We start from the raw sequence: 26,187 nt of genomic DNA, 5'->3' as shown, positions 1-26,187 counted from the left end.
TAAAGGAGTCATTACCACCCTACAAGCACTCTCAATCATGGCCACCTTCCTTTGCTGCCTCAGAAGACCAGTGAGAACCATATTTCTTTAATAGGATTACCTAACAATGAGTCTTTATTCTTAAGGCCTCAGTGCCTTTGAATGTACCTGTGTAGGAAGTAGGTAAGCAGTCATCAATCAAAGACTATATTTTGCAAATTTGGAGGATGTACCTGGTGTATCTTAACAAGATCTTCCTAATTTGAAGCAGGTTAACTGCGCAGTTCCAAGCAGCAGCAGGTCTCTGTCCAAGCATGGAAATATATCTTCTTGAAAGACTATTTTATAAATCAAATTATGCCCAAGGAAAGCAGTCCAATCTCAAAAGGAGATCTTGTTCTTGCTGCAGGGCCTAGTATGAGGGTGCACATAAAATTACCTACCAGGTATTTTTCAAAGTTGAATAAATTGTGTCACTGATTTAGGTAGCTCCAAAATAGGTCAGCTGTGTAAATGCCCTTTATCCCTTAAAAAATAAAACACAGAACACAGGCAAATTTAACAATTTTATTAAAAATTGTACCAGTTATTAGGAAAAAAAAAAATCCAAGTATTAAAGTATTAAAAAGCACCAAAGAAGAAAGCACAAAGCAAATATACTGCACAGATACAAAAAAGGAGCTCTGCCCAGTCACCATTGGTACAGGCAGGAGTCCTGGAGGCACACAACCAGGATAAACAAAATGCTACATTCTCACTGGGTCTCAGTCCATGGCAAAGGAGGTGTGTGCACTTCAGGACTAATCCAGACAGAAATCTCACAGGAGAGCATCGGGTTTACTTCTGCAGCAGGACAGTGTCATATTTGGGTGAAAATCAGAAGTCATGGGGAAACCCTCCACTGAGAGAAAGTTTATTAAGTACACTGCAAATTTTTTTTTTTTCCCAGATGAAGGACTCTGAACAACTATGTTGTTGTTTTTTTTTTTTAATATCCCACTGAAAGTCATGCAGGAAGCAGGGGGGGAAGGAGAAGAAGAAAATGTGAATCCACATTTCACAGTATTCTCATCAGTGAATTTCACCTAGAAACATGGGAGACTGTACTATATACCATGGAAGAGAACAGAAGAGAGCCATGATTATTTTAACCAAAAAATCCCAATATCTACATACTCAAACTCAAATTTAGTGGCAGGATTTTCAAATGCACCCAGAGGAAACAGACATATATATCCTGTGAGTTGTTCTAAAATTTCCCTTTTACAAACCTAACTTCTGACATGTATTTAAGGACATACTGACAGTTTTATCTTTCCATCACACCAGTCCCTCCCCCTTTTGTAATCAAATACTCTTTTCAAGATAGTCTCATCTAAAACTGAGTTGAGGAATCTGTGATGATGCTCTCCTGGAGCCATGTCCACAAACTGGGGAGACTCCTTTAGATTTAAGAATAACTTTATACATGCAAAATTTCCATAATAGATTTTAAAAACAGTTTAACAATCTACCCTTCCCACCCCTCTGTTCCCCAAAGGCAGCAAAAAGTCTGAAGACAGAACTGAAACATGGCTTTAAAAAACAGCCCACAGACATTAGGTTTCGCTTCCCAGAAACCAACTTCCAGCATGGGATTCGCAGGAAGAGACCCTCCTTTCTGTGGCTAAGGGGGAAGGTGAGGCACATGGAAGAAAGAAGGGGTAGGGGATGTCAGACTGCATTCAGTTCAAGAACACACACACACACTCACACACACTCACACACACACTCACACACACACACACACAATTACATTCCAGTGCATTTGATGTGTTTGGTCTTTTCTGCTTTTCCTGGTGGAGAAGAGCTGAGCTGTGTAACACCTGTGTGAACACATGCAAACCAAAGAAACAGAGACCACTGAAGTCTTTAGGAACTGTAAAAGATTGTCCTAAGATCTTTTATCAATTCCTTGAGGTATTTCTTCTTGCTAAAACAATCAAAGGCAACAGGTAGGCATTTTTGCAAATGATCACAAATGCCAGTTTGAAAGACAGACTCTTTTGAAGGACATTATTAAAAACTTTGTTGTCAAATTATGCTAATACTCAACAGTGCTTGGTTCATGGACAGACCTCCCATTAATATGAACCAGCATTCCATAGTTCTTTTATTTATTATCCCGCAGTAAATACTGCTGGTAAAAAAGGCAAGACCTCCACAATTCTGCATTCTTGTTTGATTTTAGCATGTACACTGAGTGCTTTCCCTATTTTTCCCTTTAAAAATACCCTCAATATCACACCATTCAACATGTCACAGTCTCACCATTACCACAGCTTCAGCAGAGATATGGGTCAGGACCAGCAGTGGAAGGGTGGAATTCATTGTACAGTTGATAGAGTCACATTGTAATAACTGCCTCAAGTAATTTTGCTTTTTCTTAAAAAAAAAAAAAAAAACAAACAAAAAACCCAAAAAAACCAACAACAAAAAAACCCCAACCTTTCTTCCTACTCTATTAATGGTCAGGATCTGCTGTTTCCCAGAAGAGTGCCAAGTGCCACACCAAATGAAGTTCCACCTTGGGTACAGCTCCAGTGACTGCTATGGAGCAACTCCAGGACTGTAGTAACTTCATACATTGCCTATACCTTTAATCCAGGCTTGAGGGGATAAAATAAACAGCCAGTAGAAAGAAAGATGTCTTTGTAATCACACTTTCTACGCCAAGAAAGACTGGGCTCCTCGCCTCTATTTCCTTGCTATACACAGCTCCAAAACAAAGGCTGACAAGGAAGTTTCTTTCAGGACTCCTCAAACAAGAGTTCAGCTAACGAATATTTATTAACGCTATTTAAACTGAAATATGTGATCACTTATGCAGGAATTCAATGCTACCAGGGATCATCAGCACCTTGAGAGAGGGCTGCAGCCCTACACAGATCCAGCAGCAGCCCTTTCCATGCAATTTCATCCTCTCCCCTGCCTTTTTTGTATCCTATTTGCAGCAGTTTGCAGCTATCCCTGGGCAGTCACTTTGTGATTACTGGCTCAGCTTTCAAGAATTGCAGGAAACAAAAGTAAAGCTAACTATTCCCTACTAGCACCAGGCCTTCTGGATCCTAGGATGGGCAGGTTACAAGATATCCAAAAGAGTAGGAAGCTGAGAAGTGATAGGTAGAACTCCATCCCTCAAGGAAGGAGGGAATCCTTCTGAAGTCGTTTGGAGATCTAGGGAAGGCAAGTAAGATATTTAAAGGCTGCTGGCACCATCAGCAGCAGCTCAAATTGTTCTTAAGAACTGCTCATTAAAAACAGGGTTTTAGGAGAAAGATCCAACTCTTCTTTCTAAATTGTTAGACTCTAGTTTTTCAGCACAGAGAGAAACAGTGTCCCATTCTTTACACCAGAACAAACTCATAACTAAAAACCTGAGCATAATCCTTCAGCAACAGGATTTAAACCATGTTCTTGGAACCATTTCTCCAAATAATCAACATATGTCCCTGGCTACACTGCAGTAGCTACTCTGTGGGCAAGATCTCCCCAGCAGGGGTTCAAGGGGCCTTACAAACAGAGAATGGGTGACACACACAGATGAGTGCTGTGCATCCATGTGTTTGTTGATGTGTGAAACCTTCCCACTATTTCCCCAAGTAGGTGAGACTTTAAGTATCAAGTATTTGCTTTTCCCTAAGCGAATAACCAGCCTGCCCTTCCAAACCTACTTGAAGCAAAGTAAGACTTTTGGGTTGACAGAGCGTATTTCCTTTCTCTGAGATACACAGATATGAATATAATTAAAATATATTATCAGTGGTTGTAAATCTCTGGCACCAGTAACCAACATGCATATTGCAGGAAGTCGGCCTTTGTCTAGCATTAGCTCTATGTCTCCAATGAAGTATTGTTGTTCAAGGAGGTTTTCAGACCCTGGCATGACCAATTTTGATAAGTCTGTTGTTGCAGTGGGAAATATGGACTGGCAAAGATGTGTCTTTCCCTGAGCCAAATGACTTTATTGAGGCCAGCAGCAGCCTGACTGAGGAACCATTTCAGGTACTTGTTTCTCCATGTTAAGAAGAGTCTCATCCTAGATTAATTGGTTAGGTCTTAACACTAGAAAGTGGCAGTACCAGACTTATCTTTCCAGCTTATGCATCCAGAGGACAGGCCTTACTGGCCTGTTTGGCCATCAAGTCAAGGCAGAGGGAAAGGGGAAAGCTCACAATGGTTTTTAAATGTCAGAAGCAGTTGCTGAATTTTAGTTTGCAGGGCTGTTATGATGTAGCATTGACTGTTCCTGATCAAAGGCTCCTGGCAAGCAGAGGGAAATGCCAGCATCATATCCAAAGGCATGCCACACAGGGAGGCATCATTGCTGCGCTGCTTCCTGAGCCTCTGCACTTCCACTTCTGCCTCTTAAAGAGCTTCTTATTTAAGAATATTCTCCTTAACATTCAGCTTCTCGGGGTCCCCAGTTCTGTCTGTGCTTGCACTACACCTCAGGCTTTCCCCACCATTTAAGTCGTCTTCGACCAGCGTTTACATCAAGCAGACTGTGCAAAGCGAAGTATGGAAAGCCTGGTCTCTGGCAGCATGGGCAGAGAGTGGCTTCCATCCTGCTGCAGCACAGTCAGCAACAGCTATCACTTAGATCACTCTGGGTAACTCTGTAGTGCACATGCTTAAAGAAACAAAAAACCAGAAACAATCCCTCCTCCTAAAAAAAACCTCCCACCCTCCCCTCTCCATAAAACTCACCCCCAAAAATATTACTTGAGATTCATTTATATGAATTATTAACCATCATGGACAAACATATTACTCTAGCTCTAGCTAGAAAAATAACAGAAAAGGAGAAAAAAAAGCTTTTCTCACATAAACCCTCTCCTTATGTTTCAAGAGAGTGACTGTGAATGAGGGTGAAAAAGGCTTGGGAACCTCTTCCAGGGAGCTAAAGTACATTTTGCCACAACAGAGTGGGATGAAAATCAAAGAGAATGGGACTGGGAGAAAGCAAGAAGGTCCAAATTTAACTCAGTTCAGCAAACTGTTACCAGACATCACAGTGCAATGATGAGATTACACAAATACCAGAGAAAGCAGGAATTAGAGACAAATATGCAAAGAGGGGTGGAGAAGGAAAGCATATGTGCAAGTAAACTACTCTTCCATACAGTAATGCGTATTTTTCAGAGTGGATCAAGAGCAGAAGAATTTCTCAACACCTGCAGCTGATGTTTCTAACACAACTGAAGAGAAATTCTCTGGACAGCTCTTCCTCATGCTGGTTGTATCATTTGAGACCTACAACAAGGTGCAGTGGCAATATGGAAATTTTCAGAAAAAATAAGAAAATCTGTATTGCTTCTCCGTTCATGTTTTATCCTAGTTGTCACTGGGTCTGTGAACTAAGTATATTTAAGGCTACAGAGAAGTAGCCATCAATATTTAAGGCTACTTCCTCTTGGTAGGGTATTTTCCCTGTGCTGGTCCAATAGTGCCAGCCATACGGACAAACCTCTGAGTGCATACAAACTGGGAACTGATAGAAGATCTCCCTCGAAATAACATCACTGCTGCTAGTCAGTATATGCTCACAGCAGCCTCCAAACACTACACACTAGAGTAAGGGACAGACTGCTTGTACAGTGTACATATCAGACTAGATGCTAATTAATTTCCCTGTCAAATCCTGAAGCAAAATTATTGGATGCCTGGGATCTAAGCCTTCCTGACCAACCACATTATAGTAAGAGAAAAGAAAGCCAAAATAAAATAAACATCAATCATAAAACTATTAAAAACATATACATTAGCATTGTAGATGAATGACACTTGTGCCATATTCCATAGGTTTTGGCTTCCTGCTGGCTCTGGACACTGAGAACTCTGAACTGAAAGCAGGCAGTGGCAGAAGATAACAGCCACTAGCAATCCCAAGAAAGTTTCTTTTTCAGATTGTTCTATTGATTTTTTTTTAAATTGATGGCAATGACAGAGAACAACTTCTTGTGAGAGTGGTGCAAGTAATGCCAAATGGAATGGCTGAAGAGGTCAGATTTTTTTTGTGATTTTCTCTCACACAAGGTGCAATGAAATAAACAGTAACCAATGAATAAAACAAGTATGGATCCAAGCTACTTGAATGTTTTTCATTACTAAAAATGTGGAGGAATTGAGCATCTCTGCTCTGGAAGATAGCCAAAATATGTTTAGTCATCAATCCCAGGCATCATTTTTAACTAGCAGCCAAAATGACACTCCTGCACTCTACCATCCACTACTACACAGGGCAGAGGAAGCCGTCAGTCTAATACCTGCCTCCCTTGCACAGAGGTCACCGGTGCGGGGAACCAGCAGCAAGCTTTACCAAACACACCCACATTCTGGCTTTCCTTCAACAGTGTTGGACAAGAGCTCCCTGCCTCTCGAGGCAGGCAGCAGCAAAGAAGAGTCCATAAAAACACCCAGACTTGAAGACGAGGATCAGAAAGTCAGAGTCCCCACATCCGGCCGGCGGTGTGCAATGTCTCGCCCCCGAACCAGTGTTTGTTCAGTGCTCCCTGCAGACTGGATGTGGTCTGAAACAGGCGGGCGAAGCTCACCTCTGCCCAGTGTGGTTCCTGTTCACCTCCGTGTTTAAGGCCAAGTTGTGTAGGAAGAGAAAAAGCTGCCACCACACTTGATTTCTGTTCTGCTGATGCTGTAGAGAAGAACAGTTAAAGCAAAGTTATTTATATTTCTAAAATTGCAACATACCACTTCTCTTTTCCAATAACAACTCAGTTACACTTTTCAAGAGCAGACACTTTAATCCCATCAGCATAACAAGGGGGTGCAGCAAGGGATGAGGGGAGAGAGGGAAATGATAAGTTCTCCAGAAATAATTGTAGCTCTAACATTACAAAAAAAAAAGAGCAGACCCTTTATGCATTGTGCACAAGAGGATTAAACTTTTTTTTTGCTTGTAGGATTTCGCAGAGTTTAGCCAAGTGCTGTTTTTAATCAGATTGGCTTCTGAGCCTTTCAAAAGCCCCAGCTGCATGAACAAACAACCTTTTTTTTTTTCTTTTTTTTTTAAAAAAAGCCCCCCTTCACCCCAAAAGTAAAAAAAAAGAAAAAAATATAACTGGTGATCCATCTGTAAGTGATTTGACACCGTGAAGGTCAAAGGGTTAATCTTCAATTTAAACCACACTGCTGAGACAGCAAAACTCTGATTTCATCTAGTACAAGAAAACACATTCGTGCACACACACACTCCCCCACCCTCCCCCCACCACATTTTCCTTCCCAGCATCTCCAAGATAATACTGCCCTTTTTATAGCCACTTTTGACAGTAAGCCATAAATAATCAGCCTTGGAGCCCTTTCCTACTGACTGGAGCCAATTAAACCTTAAGCAAGAACATACTTGAAAACACACAAAAAACCAAAACCAAGAGGTTATTTCAGGTCCCATTGTCAAGGAAGAAACATGGGAGTTGAGTTTCAGGGGGACACCAGACTACATAATACAGCTTTGGGACAGGGACGCTGTTCCTCCTTTTGTTATATGTAATCACCCCTCTGATTATACCCCCACCTTCCTGCACTTTAATGGCATCTCATACAAACAGGTGGGTTTCTCTTTACATTGCCCAGTCTGGGATACTATTTCACCTCAATAACCAACTCTCTATTAGAAGTCAGTCTTCATTTTCTCATCCAGAATTCCATATTTGCTAAGCAGGCATGATCATTTCTGGAAAACAAAAAAACAAACCAGCCCAAATCTCCGCCCCCTACCCCCTCCCCAATCCCCAACAGACAAGGAAACAGAAGACTGGCTTCCCATAACTTTGCCTCAGTACACAGGAGTTCATAAAAGAGCACTGAAGCACGTTATATGAACAAGATGTTTCAACTCAAATTAGTCCAACAGGGCAGAACAACACAGTTGCAAGGCATTTTTTACATAATCACAAATAAGAGAGTTGCAACTGGTGTTGGTGTATTGGAGAGGTGTCAACAGACAGCCCTTCAAAGACCTTCCAGATAGCCATTAAATTATGTTTGTATTCCAGTGTGAGTAGATCTGTGCCATTTGAATCACAAGTACACACAAAACAGGCTTCCAGAAAACCTGTGTTCATCTTGCATCCTCACAGTGGGTCGTTATTCTTGCCCTCAAGACTTAACAAGAAGAAGAAATGGATTTGGAAGAGTTCACACAGATCCCACCACACATTTCAAGAGCACTGTGTTTGTAGCAAAACATGTAGGCAGTGGCTCTAGAACCTGCTATTATTTATTTCAAAGTAACTAGTCCTGGGTTCAGTCCTTACTGAACAGGCTAGGTTTACAGGTGAAAACAATCTTTTATAAACTGTCTTGTAGGGCTGGACTAAAAACCACTAATTTGGTCTCAAAAAGCAAGATGGTTTTGTTTTGTTTTGTTTTGTTACTCACATCTCAGTTTGACCAGGTTTGCCCTTCCTCATCAAACTCCAGAGATTCTTCTCACCCTCCTCCATACAGCCACACTCCTAAAACTGCTCAAACATGCACAGAGAACCACAGCGTCCCCATGACATCTAGATACCATGTTTTTATCAAGCTATTACAGGTTGCAGATTCCTTAAACAGAGATCTTTGGGTAAGACGTCAAAGAAGTGGCATACAAGAACAAAACTGTCTTCTGCAGTTTCCACAAGCAAGGAACTATGCTAGGAGAGTATAGTGGGCAAACATATTGCAGATGCTCTGAAGACAATCTGCTTTGTTAGATTATTTTATTGTATTGGCAACCAAGAGGGTAAAAAAATTGTTTAAAAATTGATCTAGAAATCCTAAGCTTGAAATATATCTCAGCTTCATTGGTGGACCCTCTTTAATGGAAACTCTCATGGAATTTTATAAAGTGGGTTAATTTGGGGGCACACAAGAGGACTGCTGATCTGGCATGTACAATTTTACTATTTCACACTGTTGGGAGGATATACACATGTAAGAACCCCCAAATTAATGTCCTCCTTCATATAGGAGGCTGGTTTGTGCTTCTCATATGATAACAGTTTCTAATTATTCTGGCTCCTCAAGTTTTATACCTCACCTCGAGAGAAAAGGATTCCCTGCTCTTTCCAGTGATAGGTAAAGCAGCCCATATTCTGAAAAAAAAAACAGTGGAAGGACTGAGCTCATATGCCTCTTTTTTTTTTTTTTTTTTTTTCAAGGGGGGAACTTTTTGAGGGAGGTGTAGAGTTTTGGTTTTATTTGGTAAATAAGAATTTTAGAACTGTTCTTTATTATGGTTTACAGTCCTGCAAGAGAATCAGTGGGATGTGATAAGGCAATTACTGAGAAAAAATCTAGTATGTATTTTAGTTTATATTCTGTTATGTTTATTTCACTGCCTCTTGAAGTTACTTTCTGGTACAGCGTCCTTTTCCAGTTAAAACTGTTTCCCATATTTGCCTAATACACTCAAGGAGATCTCCATGCAAGAGCCCAATAGGAAGAATTTTACCCTTGGTTCCCCCTGCTTATAAGAAGCATAACAACTCAAATAACTTTTTAAAGAATGTTGACACACTTTTGTTTTGAAGTAAAAAAATAGAGCACTATGTCAAGGGCAGCTTTCCAGGTTTTATTCCTAGACCTAGGGCTTGCTTGTATTTCCTTAGGTCTTTATTCAGCCAGCATTTTCTTCCATGGTGGTTTGGTCCCACACACACTTTCACTGGCCCACGTACTGGAACAGCCCACTGTCCTCTCACCACAGCAGTGCTGGAAAGAGCAACACAATGATCAAGGCCAGAACTAATCTGATAAATGAAGTTGCCCTTACTGTTTAACAGCAAACTATCTGATCCATGGCATCGTGTAGTCAGACTGATGCTTGTGCCAGGATAACAGAGAGATGATGACCTGTGAAGAGGAGCAAGCTGGGACTACCTGCTTCAGCTGCAAGCCTAGCTAATGGGGTTTGGAGTTATAGCTTCACTTCTGGGCTGATCTGCTTTCTGTGATACTAATTCAGCATGGGACAAGAGCCACAGAATGAAATTGCAGGTATTATTTGCAGTAAACAATTTATGGAAAGAATTAAAAAATGTCCTTTTCACAAGTTTATGTTTCTTTTCCCCCAGATATGCTTCAGCCAAGACCAAAATTCTTAAATATTTCAAGATTGAGGGGTTTTAGGTGTGGTATAATTTAGCTGTCAGGATGGACAGAAACCCAGAAGAGTGATTCCATGAATTTGGCATGTATTTTTTTAAAATGTGATATGTTTTGAGACATTTTGCTAAGATTCATAATTATTGCGACACCGGTGTATAATTTAATTTCCCTGAGCTTCACCAGGCTGATTTGCCCTTTATCAAAGTAACTCAATCCTCAGAGTCACTACTGCACAAAAATACCAGGGATGAAGCTTTGCCACCTCCACGTGGGAACAACAAAATAACCCTTTTGAGGCTTCTTTCCAAAGAAGGAAAGAAGTCCCTTTTGCCCTGTATACTAACTGAAATTAAAGAAGAGTAGACTTGTGAATACAGAAAGTCAACACAAAGCTGGAAACACATAAAACCATTTCCTATTGCAGCTGCTGCTTTTTAAAGGGGATATCCTTAAGAGACTGTCTGTCTGAAACATTAGCATGAATGCTTCAATGAGTCACAAGGAAAGGCCATTTTACAGGAAAAGTGTCCTCTGCAGCAACAGTACATTAGTGAAGCCTCTTCCATGAACTGTGCTGAACCAAAAGCCAGACTACTTGTAAACAAACACAAAAAAAACATGCAAGACTTTTACTGGAAGCAAATGAAAGAGGAACATGACTGACCCGACACTTATTCCTTCCCCACAATTAATTCCTAATACATGTTTCCCACTGTAAGCATACAGACACATATCTGGCAAATAGCACCCCAGACGTCAAAACCTTTTGTATTCCTACCAAACCCTTGCACAGAGTGATCAAAGATAGGATCAGGACAGGTGATGCACTTCAAAGAAAATACTGTCCCTTTGACACAGTTCCTTGAATCCATGTGCATAAATATTTAACAGATTAATAAGACTCATTTATACACTTGATATACACGTGCCATTAACACCCCTGTTTAAAAAAGTAAATATGCTTGTCATACACACATGATGTATGTGGGTCTGTCTGGTACACTCTGTTTACCCTCTTGACCTCTTGGGCAGCTTCTGACTTTGCTTCATAGCTTCCAGACAATTAAAGGTCATATTCTGATCCCATCTTAACCAGCAGGATTAATATGGCCCTAAATGGTGCTGTGAGAGCAAAATGAGAATAATGGCATATGTGTACATAAAAACATTATTCTTCCTTTAATGACTAATACAAGTATTAGCAACAAGTTGCTGGGATTGTATTTATTCACTGAATACAAAAATACTTGCACACCGGGAGCAGCTGCTGACTCATCGCTGAAGGCTGTTTTGGCTGCCAGGTGGCTGGAGGCATATTGTGCTACCACAAAATATGCTTTAGCTTAGAAAGACTAGAAAGTCACAGTCCCCAAGGCAACAGAGGCTCCAGAAGGTGTCCCCTACTGGAGAGAGAAATGCAGGCCATTGGAAGTCAAATACAAATCTTTCCGGCTGTGATTCCTAATGACCAAAGTATAATGCATGTGTACAGCCAGCAGAGAAAAAAGGGAGGCAGTAACAGAGGAAAAAAAAAAAGAAAGAGGAGCTCAGCCACATGGTTTCTCATGGTGACACAATAAAGAAGATGAGACACCTTTCCCGGGAAACTCCATCCTTCTGTCTTGCAATGACTCTTACATGGGACTAAACTTGTAGTAAAAGGAGGGGTCATCTCAAGTACTGCTGCGTTCTCATGAGCCTCCATCAGGCCTTGCAACAAGATAAGCAGCACGTGTGTTTATGGAGAGAGGACAGACAGTACAGGGCAGAGCCGGGGGGACGCGGGGCGCAGGGCACCCCAGAGCCCGTGTATGGCTGCCCAGCCCAGGCGCGGCACAGGGCGCGGGCTGCGGCGCTGGCTGCTGGCTGTGCCCCACAGCCGCTGCTGCGCAGGTGAGCCTCGCTCAGCTTTCTCAGCTCAAAAACAAACACGCAGCCATCGCGCCTTCCTCTGCAGCACGGGCAGGAAGGGGAAGCAGACAGCCGCCATGGCAACAGCCAGCTGACGGCAACCTGGGAAGGGCAACCACCGGCCACCGCGTTCCCAGGGCCCCGGCCTTCCCCTCCTTCCCCATCCCGAGGGGCACGCTGCCTTATTCGCCACACATACGGTAAATAAAGAGCCCGCATATCCACAGAGCCGCACCTGCCACCACTCTGTAGCTGCGGCACGGGGTGCGGCACGGTTCCCCCATGCTCTGGGTGGGTGTGCGTGAGGGAGCTGGGAGAGATGCCCAGACGAGGACACCCCACGCCGCCCAGCCACGGCCGGCACCTGCAAGGGCTTTTGACCCTTTTAAGGGTTTGACTGGACCTGTGTGTGATGGGGCAGAGCTGTTCCACAGCCCCCGGTGTTCACCGCCTGCCCTGCGCGGGCCGCAGGACCCCCTGACCTGTGTTTGCCATCCATTCACCAGCAGAAGGGAGGCGCTCCCAAAACCGCTCAGTGCTGCGGAGACCCCCCCTAGTGATTAAAGTCTGCCTCGGGGTTTGCTTAAAATAACACTTTAAAAGTTTTTACAGGAAAAATATCCTGGCGCGGAGGGGAAGGGGTGGGCGCGGGGCCGGCCGGCTGCGCGGGGAGGCGGCGGGAGGGCAGGTGCAGGGCTGGAGCCTGCGGGCAGCGCAAACTCTGTCAGCAGCGCCGATGAGTCACAGGCTAAATTTAGCCGCCGATATAAACACAGCCGCCGAGCAAACACGGCCCGGCCGGGCCCTCGCACGCACCGCCCGCTGCTCCTCGCCCGCCGGCCGGCTCCGCTGGCCCTGGGGCGCTCCAGCCATCGCCACTGCCTCCCAGCACGGAAACCTAACTGGGATTAACACGAGTTAACACTGCTTGGTTTCGGATCGCTGTTTTTTCTGCCGCGGTCCGGTCCTTGGAAAGATTCCTTTGCAATTGGCGAGGCAGCTACTGAGGAGAAACAAACAAACAAACAAACAAACAAAAGGAAAACAACATCCAAACGGAGACTATAAAAGGCTGGCAGGACATTCCTTCTCAGTGGCTTGAAACAAAGGAGAACTGCATTTGGGCACTTGCTTTCCTGCCTTTCCACCATAAAATTTAATTGAGTAAAGTATAAACATGGGCACTCCTCACCGTAAGTAATCAGTCCAAACATCTCATCATCCCCCTCAGAGATGGCATTATCTTAATAACATCAACCAACCTAGGTGGAGGACTGGAAGCAGAACAACTAGGTTGCTATCAGCAATTCTTGCATGATCTCAGTCAAGTTATAACCTGCATTTTCTACTCTCCCACAATAAAAAATAAGTGGGGTATAGGCACAATTATTTCTTAATTGAAAAATAATTTCTCAGCTGTCACACTGCTACAAGCAGAAAGCATGTTACCACTGTCACAGTGCTGCGAGAGCTGAGGAAATCCAGAAGAACCTGTGGAGACTGAAAGGGTTGTGCAGGAGAGACAGCAGCACTGAACACTGATGTTAGAAATACTGCAGAACAATTCATCTGTACTGTCTCAAAGATCTGTTTTGTGCTCTTTATTGTGGGCAATCCTGGTCTTCTGAGGCTGTGGCCTCACTGCCTCAAGACAGTCCTGTGTCCAGTTCCATAGAGCTTGCACAGTTCTCCTGCCACCCAGTCCCTTATCCTCTGCCCACTTTCTCTCCCAGAGCTAGGCAGGAAGTTTTACTTTTAAACATTATCCCCTATTTTAAGCAGGAACACATATATAATATATTTAAATATTTTGTTAGCTGAAAGCATAGAGGAGGCTAGGTTACGATGATGTAGAAGTTTTGTGGTTTTTAGTGAATTGATATAAAATGATTGCATGTGACTTGCATCAAGAGGTTGTATAGCCCAGCCTCCAGCAGCAGCCCAAGGAAAAGCTAAGGGCAAGTACATGCAATAGCTTCCACTAGTACTCTCTTTCAGCATCTAACTAGATTGAGCTTAGGACTTCCTGAGTCAGATCTGGTTTCTGTTTATTTAATGTCTGCTTCAATGGCCATAAACTTGTCTCAATTCCCCTTGAACCCATATAAAGCACTGGGATGTACAATATGCCTTGACAAGGAGCTCCACGGCTTTCACCTGTTGCATGAAAAATGACCTCATTTACTTTGAGCTGGCTTCCACTAGTTTTGCCTAGTTCTTGTACTGGGAGAAATTAGTCTATTCATCTCCTTCATGTCACTTTTGATTTCTATTTAATATTGCTTCCCTCTTGCTTTGTATCTTTTTTTAGGCTTAGCAGCCCTAGCCCATTTTTTCATATGGAAGTTCTATCATCCATCTTGCCCTTCTCTGAACCTTTTCCAGTTCTGCTGCATCATTTTTGGATGAAGAAAAGCAGAACTTCACATAACATTCAAGATATGGTAGAAACATTAATTTATACAGTGGCATAATGATGTTCTTGTTCTCAGTTTCTTTTCTTAACATACCAAATAACACCATTTCAGATTAGATGTGAAATGGTCCAGCAAGTTTCTGTTAATCTACATGTCAATCAGCTCCACAGGCAGGTGCTAGGCAAAGGGCAGCAGGTTGTTGTGTCATTTGGATGTAGGTGGAAGGTACACTTCCAAACCCACCTCTTCCTTCATTGTCATTTGTCAAAATGAAAAAAAAAAAAAAAAAAAAAAAAAAAAAAAAAAAAAAAAAAAGGTAAAAGAAAAAAGAAAATCTAATAACATTAAGCAAAAAATCTGTCTCCACCTCCTATCAAATTTCTGACTCCACTGACAATAAGAATGGCCCCCTCCTTTCCTCAAGCCTAGGATTCTGGTTCCATAGCCCTGAAAGAACTTTATTTACATCTCAGTCTTCCCCAACTCACACCCACCCTAGCTCCTGCCCCTTAAACTGGGTTCACTCATTTCAGGAGTTCTCTCCCTCACCATGCTTGTGCATCTTCAGCTGGAGATTTGAGTCCTTCACCAGCGGGCAATGCACAGAAAGCAGAGCTGAAGAGGTGACCCACTGCTGTGCACAGCAGGAGCAAGGACCAGCCAGCAGGGAGGATCCTGAAATGCACTGACCTACTCAGGAAACAAATGAACAAAAACAAGGGTCTCAAAGAGACTGTAGGTATAAGTGAAGCATGGAGCTGCTGGTGCTACAGGATTAGCTGCTTTGACTCTCTGCATTACATTATTAGGAAGCTTTTCTGAACACTTTTCCTAAATTAAACCATCATCATAAAGAACAGATTCCTGCAAACAATTCCAGTGTATACAAAGCAACTGTTAAAAATGCCCTGAATGTCCTTAATAATGAAAAAAGCCTGATGGAGTTTGGGATAAATGATGCACGTGTAGTACTGTGCACCCATTCTTTCACACCAATAAGCTTCCGACAAGCAATGCAGGCTCCTTGTTGCATAAGTAGAAGTGTCTCAGAGGAGGCCTTGATAACTCTCATGAGAGACAGAGAGGAAAAAGTATGCAAAACATAACATGTTTCACTTTCAAAGGAAAATAACATTTCCTCCTGGACATTTTCAGTGTTATTAGCTTGAGGCAAACAGGTACTTGTCTAGCTGTCTGCTCACAGCCAGTGTGGATGAAGGCATTTGTGTTCCATGGGCTCCTGAACCCTGTTGCAGTGATAGTAACACTTGTTGAACCAACTGGGGAATTTAGAGAAACAAAGTTTTCTATAGCTAGATCCACAGAGGCTTTTTGAGCATGGTCAGCATATCTAAATCAACTGCAGGATTCCTGATGTGTTGGAAAGGGACTTTGTTGTTGTTTGTAATGCACTTATTTACTCAAGAAAGCTCAGCTCTGATTCAGCATCTGGTTCTCATTGAGGCTCAGCTTTTTTTAAACTGAGCTTTCCAGATGGGTTGACTGAAGCACAAGGAGGTCAAGAGACTTGTCTGAGGTCATACAGCAAGTCAGTGGCTCTGCTTGGACCTGAGCCCAGAACTGTTCAAGGCTACCACTCCTTGGCTCTTAAAGAGACAATTTTATCCCCTGTGAACTGATCTTATCTCCATGAAGAAGAAATACAATAAAAGCAGTCTCCTCAAAGCTGCAGCCTGCTCAAAAAGAGTTATTTTATTTGGAAAAAGCTACGGCATTCCAGTATCTCATTGGAGCTCATCAAACTGAAGGGGTGTGACACTGATACACAGTGTCATCCAGCCCACCTCTGTATAACGCCGTGCTCCTCTGGGGCAGCTTGCTGCCGCCACATCCCTGGTTGTGTACTCACATCCCATCTAACAAACCCTCATGTCATGAAATACACTCTCCATTCAGCACGGGGCAAAGCCCCTCCTCAAGGCAAGGAAACCCAAGTGACCTGAAGCAGAGCCCAAGCACTTGTTGCCACAGCCTGGACGTGTGTGGTGTGGGAAGCACATCCCAGCCAGCCAGCAGATCCCCTAAGCTCAGCTCTGTTCTCCATAACCTCAGAGCACACTCTTGAAGCTCAGCCACAGCCTGGGCTACAGCAGCTGTTCACAGATTCCATAGCAAAGGCACACTTGCCTCAAACCAAGGAGGAGGTGGCAGGTACTGGCTTCTCTTGCAGAAAGCATGGCTTGCCTCTATCTTCCAGGGCAGGGCAAAAAAAATAAACAAGGGAAGTTTGCCAGAAGCTACACAGCCTCAATCAAGTAAGAGACAGTAAAGAACTCAAGAAAACATAGATGGTCTCACATGTCCTTCTGCAGAGCCCTTGCAATCTAGATAAACCTGTAGCAGGCTCTGCTACTTAGGAACTCAGAGCATTGCCCAAGCCTTCTTACAAGAAATTCAGCATCTTAAGGAGATGAAAGACATGGAGTTCTAGGGAGTGTTGTGTTATTGCTCTAGCACTGTTCTAAGGATGAAATAGTCAGGTTTTAAATTACTGTTTTCTGTTTAACATATTAATAGGAAATGAAACTCTGAAAGTGGTGTTCATGCCAAAAGTAAGCATAGGTGCAGCCAATTTTCTTATTCTTACTAGATGCATACCCAAAAATCTTTTGTATAGCCAAGAACCACAGAATAAATACCATTTAGCTCCAGAAGCCCAGAGAAGAGATAACAGTGACTCTCCAGGGTTCCAAGTGTAGGATGGGGTTAGACCATGCATGCAGCAGGGTCCAATGACAACTCAGTGATGTCAGCCTCAGCAGCAATTGCCTATTCAGTTTCTCTCTCAGCCAGGGATGTACATTAACCAGCAGTCTTTGTGTCAACACAGCCTTGCTGCTGCAGCAGCAGCAGAATCGGGGCCATACCTGAACTGCTTCACAGTCCCACAGAACTCAAGAGCCATGAGAAGGCAGCTCTTGAACTAGTTGGATGCATCATTCCAATGCTAAAAGCCTTCCCTAACTTCCACTGAAAGAGCACACACATTTTCTTTTCACAGGTTCACAGATAAATGTTTTGTAAGCTCTGAAAAGAGGCACAGCTTGTTGAAAACCAAGCTTGCTCTCTCTCAGGACTTCACAAGACCACACTGGTGTGACTAACTTTGTGGTATTCTAAATCTGATTCAAGAGACCACTCTGGAAAGTTGGTTTTGACCAAATGTTTGAGACAAGCTGGGATGGGGTTTCCAAATCAGGGATTAGTTTCACAGCAAGATAAACGACAGCCCAGTTTTCCATGCCTCAGAGACCGCCCCTTCCAAACCACAGCGCACTGAGAGCTGCTCACGAGTCACCGGGGGCAGAGCGCCTGCTTCTTCAGCAAGGGGCTGGGCAGAGCCACTGCACACAGGGACAGGAGGCTCTCCACGGGGGATCCATGCCAAAAGCCCAAGGAAATCCTCCTGCAGGACTGGGAGGGAAGGGATTGGGCATGGCAACACAACACTCCACAGGGAACAGTGCTTTGGACACCAATATGTGGCTCAATACTCAGTTTCCCTGACAAACAAGTAAGAAGCCCTTAGCAGATCCAAATGCCAAGGCCTATCCCAGGGTCAGGCTGTGGATAACCACTGGCTGAACTACTCTGTCCTGGGGTTACGTTTTCGAGTTGGTTTGGTTTTTGGTATTTTTCTCTCCGTTTTGTTTTCAAATGTAAATGGCCGCAGGCTCCCGCTCCCGTCCCCTTTACAACTTGTTGCTGTTCCAGTTCAAACAAAGAGCGCGGAGCCCCTCCTCTGGCAGGCCCCGGGGGCCGGGCCGCGCCGCCCAGCAGAGCCCGGCCCAGCGCAGCAGAGCCCGGCCCAGCGCAGCGCAGCACAGCCCAGCACAGCACAGCCCAGCCCAGCCCAGCAGAGCCCAGCCCAGCCCAGCCGGACGCCTTTGTTTACTACGGCTCCACACGCCGGGCTGGCCGCCGGCCGGGCAGCGGGAGCCCGGCCCCGCCTGCCCGAGTGGGGCCGGGGCGGGTGGGCGCTCCTGGACGCGTTTCCAAGGCACGGGCATCAGATAGGGACACTCCCCCGAGATGAAAGAGGTCAAGTTACAACCAGTTCCACCAGTTCAGTGCAGGGCTCCTCTGCCAAGCTGGTTAAACCTTCCCTTTCCTGTGAGACAGCCTGGCGAGAGAGCGGGGCCTGCAGCTAACTCTGGCGAAAAGGCGCCACCGGGGAAAACCCCATTCAACCACAAACAAAACATGTTAAAAATCTCGTGGTAGCTCTTTATTCCTGCAGTGTGCTAAATGACATTCATAGCCCTATCTACATTTCTACAGGCTAATCTTCCTTTTCTTTCTTTAATCCTCCACCTATTAGGAGATGAGGAGCCCCAGAATTTCCTCATCTCTCAGGTGACACAGAGAGGACCAAGCCCTTGCCCAGCCACAAACCACACACACTGACTAGGACAGAGATCCTCACTTACCTTTGAGAAGGGCTGCAAACGATCCCAGAGTTAACAGAGGACAAACACACTTGGAGTAAGATAAACTTTCTGCCCCTTTCTGAGGTCAGCAAAATTTCATATACAAGCAGATACACAAACCTCCTTATTGGGCTTGCATAGAAGAGGCAACTGCTGCTTACTGCCAAGCCTCTGCCACCTCTGACCATCTCTCAGTGGGCTGAGATTTCCATTTAATCTCTACTCAGACAGCAAGGAGAGCAAGGAAAAAAGAATCAAGGGTTCCTGGAGTAATGGTTAGTTAGCAGTGTTTGGTTCTTGGGTTTGGTTTTTAGTTTTTTTTTGTTTTTTTTTTTAAGAAAATAAAATCAAGAATCTGGAGTGTGGTTTTCAGACCTGATGGCATCTTACAGCTGTCTTTTGTTGTGAGGAAGTTAGTCACAAGTCTGAGACACTAGCTACGACTGTCTGACTAGTAGCTGCTAGCTACTCTAGTATGATCTAAATATTCTTTGCAACATTACATAGAACTACCGTTAGACAACAAGGAGTGTCCCCAGGCCTGTTATCTACAAGATGCAGAGCTGACATAAGTCACTGATGGCTACATGTTCCACAGAAGAGAACGTGCTGGTGGTGAGGAGATGGAGAAGAAGGGTAAAAGCTGTAATAAAGAAAAACAGGAAGATCCCTGGGAAAAGCCTCAAACCCCACTGCAGATGAACTGGAAGAGCTGGAATAGCAGCAGCTAACACAGAAGATCTCCCTTCCCAGCAAGTAAAGGCAATCCCTCACATTCTGTTCCCTCCACCTGCCAATCTTTAGGAAGAGCGAACAATCTAGCATAAGCAAAATCCATCAGGATACTCCTGCCATTTTATCGCTGGTGGCAGTCTGCTGTCTTGAACAACAGCTCACTTAGCTGATGCTGCAGCCAGCCTCCAGGGTAACACTCCTGGACAGGTGAACCCCCCTTCCCCTCCAGACACCCTACCCTCTGTATGTGGAGCCGGTGGAACTGGTCGGCAATGCACTGCAACTTCCGTGCAATCTGCACCTCAGCACGTGCTTCCCGCTGACCTTCCTGAGGTTCATCTTGGAGGTGCGGATCCAACACAAAGCCAGCTGGAGGGACATGTAAACGGTAACCAGCACTCCCTGCAAAACAGATCAGAAGAGTTACTCTTCCAGTGCACAGATTATCTTTTCTACTCAGTACACTTCATGGAGGAAAGAGCTGCACATAATCCTAAATTTTTTACTTTTAAAGTCTAGTTCCTGAAGGAACAATGCCTGTGTACTGTAACACAGTGCAGTAAAAGATTTGCTCAGCTTTCAAATAAACTGATATTGATTAAGCAGAGCATTTGATTCCCATAGTCAAATGAGCGGCAGGATCTTAAAATTTATTTCCTTTGCTTGTTTACAGTTCAGCCAAGTGCTGTGGTTTGGGGTTTTTTTAATGAGAGTTTTGCAGTTTTACATGATATCTCCCTCAAGTTGTCTCCTCTTAAAGGCAGCAGTATCTTTTCTGTAAGTCTTTTCTCAGTTTACTGTCATTTAATGATTTTAGTGATTTGAATTACAGCTGAATTGGATACGCAAAGCTGAGTGGTGACCCATCAGTTGCTAGTAAAATGCTGGATGGACATGCTACTTATTCAGCAAGTTTAACTCCAGTGAAGAGCCTAAAAGCTGTAACTTTTTGCATCTTCTCCTCTCCACTGAAAACTTCTAGGAGTTTCCACTTCCTATGTGGATGAGACAGACCACTGGTAGTTAAAAAATGTAAGCAAAGTGTAGGATATGAAGTACGGTGAACATTTAAACATCTAGCAGTAAAATCAAATGTGACAGAATAAAGCCAAAAAGAGAGAGAGGGAATATCAAAGACAGCAGAAGCAATGAGCAAGTGTCTGGTTCCTGCAGTGGACAAGAAAGGGTAAAAAAATACAAGTTGTCTTTCTTGAGGGAGTAGGACTAAAACAAAGTAATTTCAGTCCTTTAATAAAACGCCCTAATGAAAGAGACCTTGCTTGGTTGGGGAAGTGCTAAAGGGACAGTTTCTTTGCTGCAAAGCTAGTGACACTGGAGTGCTCTTACCATAGAAGAGTCTCCGTGGCTCTTCAGTGACTCCACAAGGCAACATAACATCCTGACTGGAAGAGGATGGGCTGAGTGTTTGAGTTGCCTTGTCCTGCTGCTCAGGATGCCTGATACCGGGACCACAGCAGTGTGTGAGGGGGAATAGTTGAAACCTCCCCAGAAGGCAGCTGTAGGACTGGTTCTGTGTGAAAAAGCCAGTTGCAGTCATCTCACCAGGCTGACCTGCAAGTCCAAAGTCATCAGAGTGAAACACGTCATCGTCCAGCCCATCCAGGCTAGAATAGTCCTCTTCCAGGTAGCTGGGGCGATCCATTGCTCCTGCAATAAAGGGACATTTGAGGAAACAGCTAAGACACAGCAAGAATGTTGTCCACGACAGAATGCCTTCTGTTCCAACAATAAAACACAACTGATTTTATCACACCTTCCCTCTTCCCCACTTCCCAGTGCTGCCCATCTGCATGGACAGGAGAGGTGAGTGACCTGTGCTGAACGTCAAGGCTTCGCAGAAAGTCCTCAAGTGCTGGGCCAGAGAGACACAAGCTTCACACATGTATAAGTCCACTCACAGCTCCAACTCCACACCTGCTCACAAGTAGAGAGCCAAGCCCCAGCCTCAGCACACAGAAACAGAAAAGACATTTTAAAAAGCAACCCAAATTTTTCTAGCCCCATGACCAGTCAGCTTCTTTGGGGTCCGCTTTGCTTTGCCCTGCCATATTTGAACTTTATGGTATGTCCCATTCACTTTTTCCCACCTATTGCTTATTGATGAAGAAAAGCTCTTGTAATCACAATGATGCAATAACAGATTTTTAAGAAGCCCCAGTGGTTGCAAAACTTAGAGCTGTCAAAGCCACTTCTGTGAAGCTCTCCATTACTTCTCCCTATAAGGGCCAACTTTCCTTTCAACTTCTCATTTCTTCCCTCTGCTCAACCTAAGATATGTCCCAAACTTGGCAACGTAGTCACTTCCTTATCCCTCTTACCCTCAAGCCTACATGCACTGTTAGTGCAATGGTTCATCCTACTACTGAAGAAAAACATGGCTGGTGTCAGTGTTTAAAGCAGGATTTCTGTAGTTGCCACAGTAAACATTCCTGAGCTCTGTTGCAGCACAAAGCTGAACAAAGATGGTAGAGGGGAAAACCCTCACAAACCCTAAATCACTATTTCAGAGCTCTTTGCAAACATAAAGCAATTAGAAGCAGTATTACCAAAAATGCCACAAGTCCCTTTACTGTTACCTGTGCATCTAACCCAATTGGAAGACAGACTCCTAAGAGATCCATCTCCAGGATTTCCACCCAGTTCCAAACAAGGCAGTGAAATTCAACTCTTCATGTCTCTTCCTTTGCTCTGGTTTGCGAAGCATTTAACAGAATGGAAGACTAGCAAGAGGAATTTCAGGCCTGAAGGAGACATTAATAATAATTTGATAAGGATATGTTCAGCACTGCCCTTGGTGCTCCCAGTCTCCCCCCAGGTGAGCAGCACTCAGGACACCAGCACACTAGAGACAACAGGACCAAGCAGGGCAAGAACTGTTTCTGCAGGGCTCTGGCTTGGGGGCACTATGGCTATTTAAGTTGCTGCATCTCAGCAGTTCACTCAACTGAGCCACAACTCCCAAAGAAGTTCCTGCAGAGCAGAACAGGTACCAGCCCCACAGCTGGATGCAGCTCTGCTGGATGACAACAGTGGCAGAGCACTCATAACATTCTCATCCACGGCTTAAAGTAGCACACTGAAAGGAGTTATGGGCCCCAAGAGGCAGGCATGGATGATCTCCTTGCCAGCTCTTCTGCTGGATCACAGTCACCTGACAGAGAGGCAGGCGGGAATGTATTTTGTCTTTGCAGGAAAGTCTGCCAGATCTCATCTGTCAGCCTCACTGGGACACAGGCATTCCTCAAGGAAAGTGCAGCAAAGGCACAGGGCAAACCCCGAACAAAAGAGGGTTTAAAGAGCAAGAAGTTTAACTCGACCTCCTGCAATACGGTCCGACCCTTTTGCAGAGCTCTTCAGAGAATGTGGAGGAAGCGCGAAGGATATCTCGTCCTGCAACTCACTGGAACTCACACCGGAGAGCTCGGGCTACGGGTCTCTGCCCGGGCAGCCCCCTCATCTCCGGTGCCGTGTCCTACCCACGCTTCCTTTCACAAGGCAGCGGCGGCAGCCGCGGGCCGGGGCAGCCGCACGCCCGCGCTGACAGGCGGCGGGTCGGGAGCGGAGGGAGGGCTCAGCGCACACGTGCGTGCCAGCGGCCCAAAACAAAGCTGGCCGGCCCCGCTCCGCCACCGCCGGCCGCCTTTAACTCTTCCCCGCCCGGGATCTAGCCCCGCAGATGTGCCCCCGGCCAAGAGCTTTAACGCGGCTCCTCCGGGCAGCACCGTGGGACGAGACTCCCGGGCTCGGCGGGGCGGTCCGGGAGGGGCAGAGCTGGCTGTGGAATCAGCCATCGCCTACATCAGCGCATCAGCTCCTTTCTCAGTGCCCACCAAGCTCATTTCTCGCCCGCACCCTCCCTCTTTCTTCCCGCTCCCAGCAGGCGCGGGACTCCGGGCAGGACCGGCCGGGCCGGGGTTGCCCCGAAGAGAATCCCCTTCCCTGTCACGATCGCGCCCGGCCTCGACACCGCTCTCACCGGCGACCTGGCTCAGAGCGGCCGGCCCCCAGTGGCGAAGGCACTTCCCGGGCACTCACCGAGAACCGGGACGGGCGTCCCTCGGGGACGGGGCGTCCCGGGAGGAGCCGCCACCGCCGCCGCCTCCGCACCGCCAAACTGCGGCCGGAGCCGGCGGGCGCGCCGCGAACAGCTGACGGCCGGCCCCGCCCCCGGCGCGCCCCGCCCCGCCCCCGCCCGCCAGCCAATGGGCGCGGAGGGGCGGGCCCGGCGCGCGGCCGAGGCGGGGCGCGCTCGGCCCGGCCCAGGTGCGAGCGGCGCGCGGTCGGTGCCGTCAGCCCGCGGCGGGACCGCCCGGAGCCTCGGCAGCAGCGCTGGGCTGCCTTGAAATCTCATGGCAGTGTGACTCCAGATAGTTGATTTCCACCGAAACTTTGATTTTTCGGTTTTAAATAACTTAGAAAGTTCTTCCTGACTTGTAAAGTCTGAACGCTGAGGTGCGAGGGCCAAGGAGGTATTGCAGTGCGCTGTGCTCTTTCCTGTAGATGAGTGGGACTACACAGGACTAAAGAATTAAACTAATAAAGATAAGTTCTTGATAGCGCTTTCTGTGAAGCCCCCTCGATGAGATTAGGATAAAAACCCCAAGCAGCAGCTCGGTGCATTTACCCTTACTCTGCCAATGATTTATCAGCTCCCCCTGTAATCAGTGGCAGAATCTCACCCTGTTAAGAGAGGCAGGACCCAGCTCCTTGGCGCAGAGCAGCACCCTGTCAGGCTGTTTTTAAAACCTACGTAACAAGATCGCTTGGAAGGGAGGTTTTAAAACCCAGCTGGCAGCTGAGTAATGTTAATTGCTGTCAAGTCTGCCACACAGTTACTGAGGTTTGTAACTTAAACTCAGGGGAGGGGTTAGATTGCAAACCGATGGCTAGCAAGGTGAGGCGAATTACTACGGTTTCCTCGTATCACATTGTCCTGGGCAGGCTCACAGAGCCTCTCCAGTTAAATGTTTCAGAGTCACTGTGATTTTGAGTGAGGTATTTACAGTTGCCATTAATAGATTAACAGGCTAATAATGTTCATTGTCTCCAAGAACCCATTTCTTTGTTGTTCTAGTCCAAGTCTTCATTTAAACTCTTTTATTTGCCAGAAGGCTTGAGTCTTTGCTTATTTACGAGAAGATCAGATCATGTTTGACTCGTACCTCACCACCAAGTAAGAAAGAAAAAATACTCTTTTCTTTCATTTTCAGTAAGGGAGAAGATTCCTAAATTAGTTAAACCTCATTGTTCGATTTTGATAGTCAAGGGAATTGTGAGTAGGAGGAGGTTGACATTAATAATAATAAAAAAAAGGCAACAAAAGGCATTCTGTATCTTCAAGATAGTCAAATTTTATCACATTGATGGTCAGGCCCTGGCAAAATGCCAGCTGCTGGAGGGCTACTTCTAATTTGAATGTGCATCACTATAAATAAAAAATGAATGTGCTATGATTCCAACCACTTATGTCTTCCAGACTGAGTAATAACTGCCTGCTGGTTAGGCTCATTAACAGTAAGAACTGTACCTGATCGGCTTTGTTTTCATCTCACTGAGCTGCAGTTGGGGCCACACTTTATATCCCCAGAGGCTGCATTTTGGGAACTCCTACTGTGTAGAAAATGTATGGAAACTGAAATCTATGTATATAATCAGGCTGGATGGTAAGAGGGCTCAGGAAGGATATTTGTGCCTTTCAGTGATTAAAAAAAAAGATATGGCAGCATTTCTAAGAGAGGGGACTCAGAGGGATTCCTTGAGGAAATTAGACATTGTTAAGAAATGGCTCCGAGTAAATAGACCGAAACCAAGACAGAGACAGCGAGTCTGAAATGGAAAATTGTGAACCAGGGGCAAGTTATACCACCAACCTCACTGCACTCAGCTGAGAGAGTTTCTACAATGGTATGGAGACAAGCTTCTTACCTGGGAACAGGAGCCCAAGGGACGGATTCTCTGCCAGAGAGTTTTTGCTCATTAGTGTACATGGTGACATTTTGATTCAAGAGATTAATCTTAAATCACGTGCAGCAGTGTCCCTGTGACATCTGTGGATGGAAATACTGTGCCATCCTATAACCTTTCTGTCAGCCTGCTCTACTGCTCAAAAGAATAGTGAACAAAATTGCTTCTTTTATTTAGTTATCCCCCCTACATATTCCTCACATGTCTTCACAACTATTTCTTATTTTACTGACAAAATGTTATTGTCAGCATTGTGCTGTAATTGCAGAGTACATTGTGATCTTAGGCACGGGCCTTGCAAGCTGCTCTGCCTGGGTGGGCTCCAAACCCACACAAGGCCAACTTGACTTTGGTGGGGGTAGTCTTGTCTGATGAGCTCAGTTTTCATTTCTATTTTTGTATTTTTGTAGCTCTCATGGTTGGAATAGGGAAATTAAGGGCAGTCTCATGGATCATAAAGCAAAGGATGAACAAGAAAAACATTTGGGGCTGATGTTATTTATTTTGTTACCTTAAAAACATTTGGTCAATGGGATGATTTTTCAGAGGGCTCA

General features: G+C 45.1%; 1 protein-coding gene across 4 annotated transcripts; it reads right to left on the bottom strand.

Annotated features, from left to right (window-relative positions):
* Window positions 1-532: 532 nt before the first annotated feature.
* Window positions 533-23,829, bottom strand: BMF (Bcl2 modifying factor). Of its 4 annotated transcripts, XM_056492850.1 has the most exons (6): window positions 23,705-23,799; window positions 22,246-22,410; window positions 21,482-21,583; window positions 20,996-21,220; window positions 19,887-20,050; window positions 533-6,673 (listed from the first exon to the last, which is right to left on the bottom strand). In XM_056492850.1, exons 3-6 carry the CDS (start codon window positions 21,549-21,551, stop codon window positions 6,572-6,574), a joined length of 561 nt encoding a protein of 186 aa, XP_056348825.1. In that variant the 5' UTR covers window positions 21,552-21,583; window positions 22,246-22,410; window positions 23,705-23,799; the 3' UTR covers window positions 533-6,571. The 4 variants fall into 4 exon arrangements, with proteins under 4 accessions (XP_056348825.1, XP_056348823.1, XP_056348826.1 ...); XM_056492848.1 differs by lacking the exon at window positions 21,482-21,583 and having other exon boundaries at window positions 20,996-21,316; window positions 23,705-23,829; XM_056492851.1 differs by lacking the exon at window positions 21,482-21,583.
* Between the last annotated feature and the right edge of the window lie 2,358 nt (window positions 23,830-26,187).

The sequence above is a fragment of the Oenanthe melanoleuca genome, chromosome 5 (genome assembly GCF_029582105.1).
Source record: "Oenanthe melanoleuca isolate GR-GAL-2019-014 chromosome 5, OMel1.0, whole genome shotgun sequence".
In the NCBI taxonomy this organism is placed as follows: Eukaryota; Metazoa; Chordata; class Aves; order Passeriformes; family Muscicapidae; genus Oenanthe; species Oenanthe melanoleuca.
Note: the sequence above shows the minus strand (reverse complement) of the source record. Positions and strands in the feature narration are given on the sequence as shown.

Bases quoted from the DNA above. Each gene is read 5' to 3' on its own strand.
- BMF (XM_056492848.1), bottom strand. From the start codon at position 21,311: ATGGATCGCCCCAGCTACCTGGAAGAGGACTATTCTAGCCTGGATGGG. The intron at 20,051-20,995 runs GTAAGAGCACTC...TCTGTTTTGCAG, and splicing joins GCCACGGAGACTCTTCTATG to GGAGTGCTGGTTACCGTTTA. The intron at 6,674-19,886 runs GTAGGGTGTCTG...TCTTCTCTACAG, and splicing joins ACCGGCTCCACATACAGAGG to CATCAGCAGAACAGAAATCA.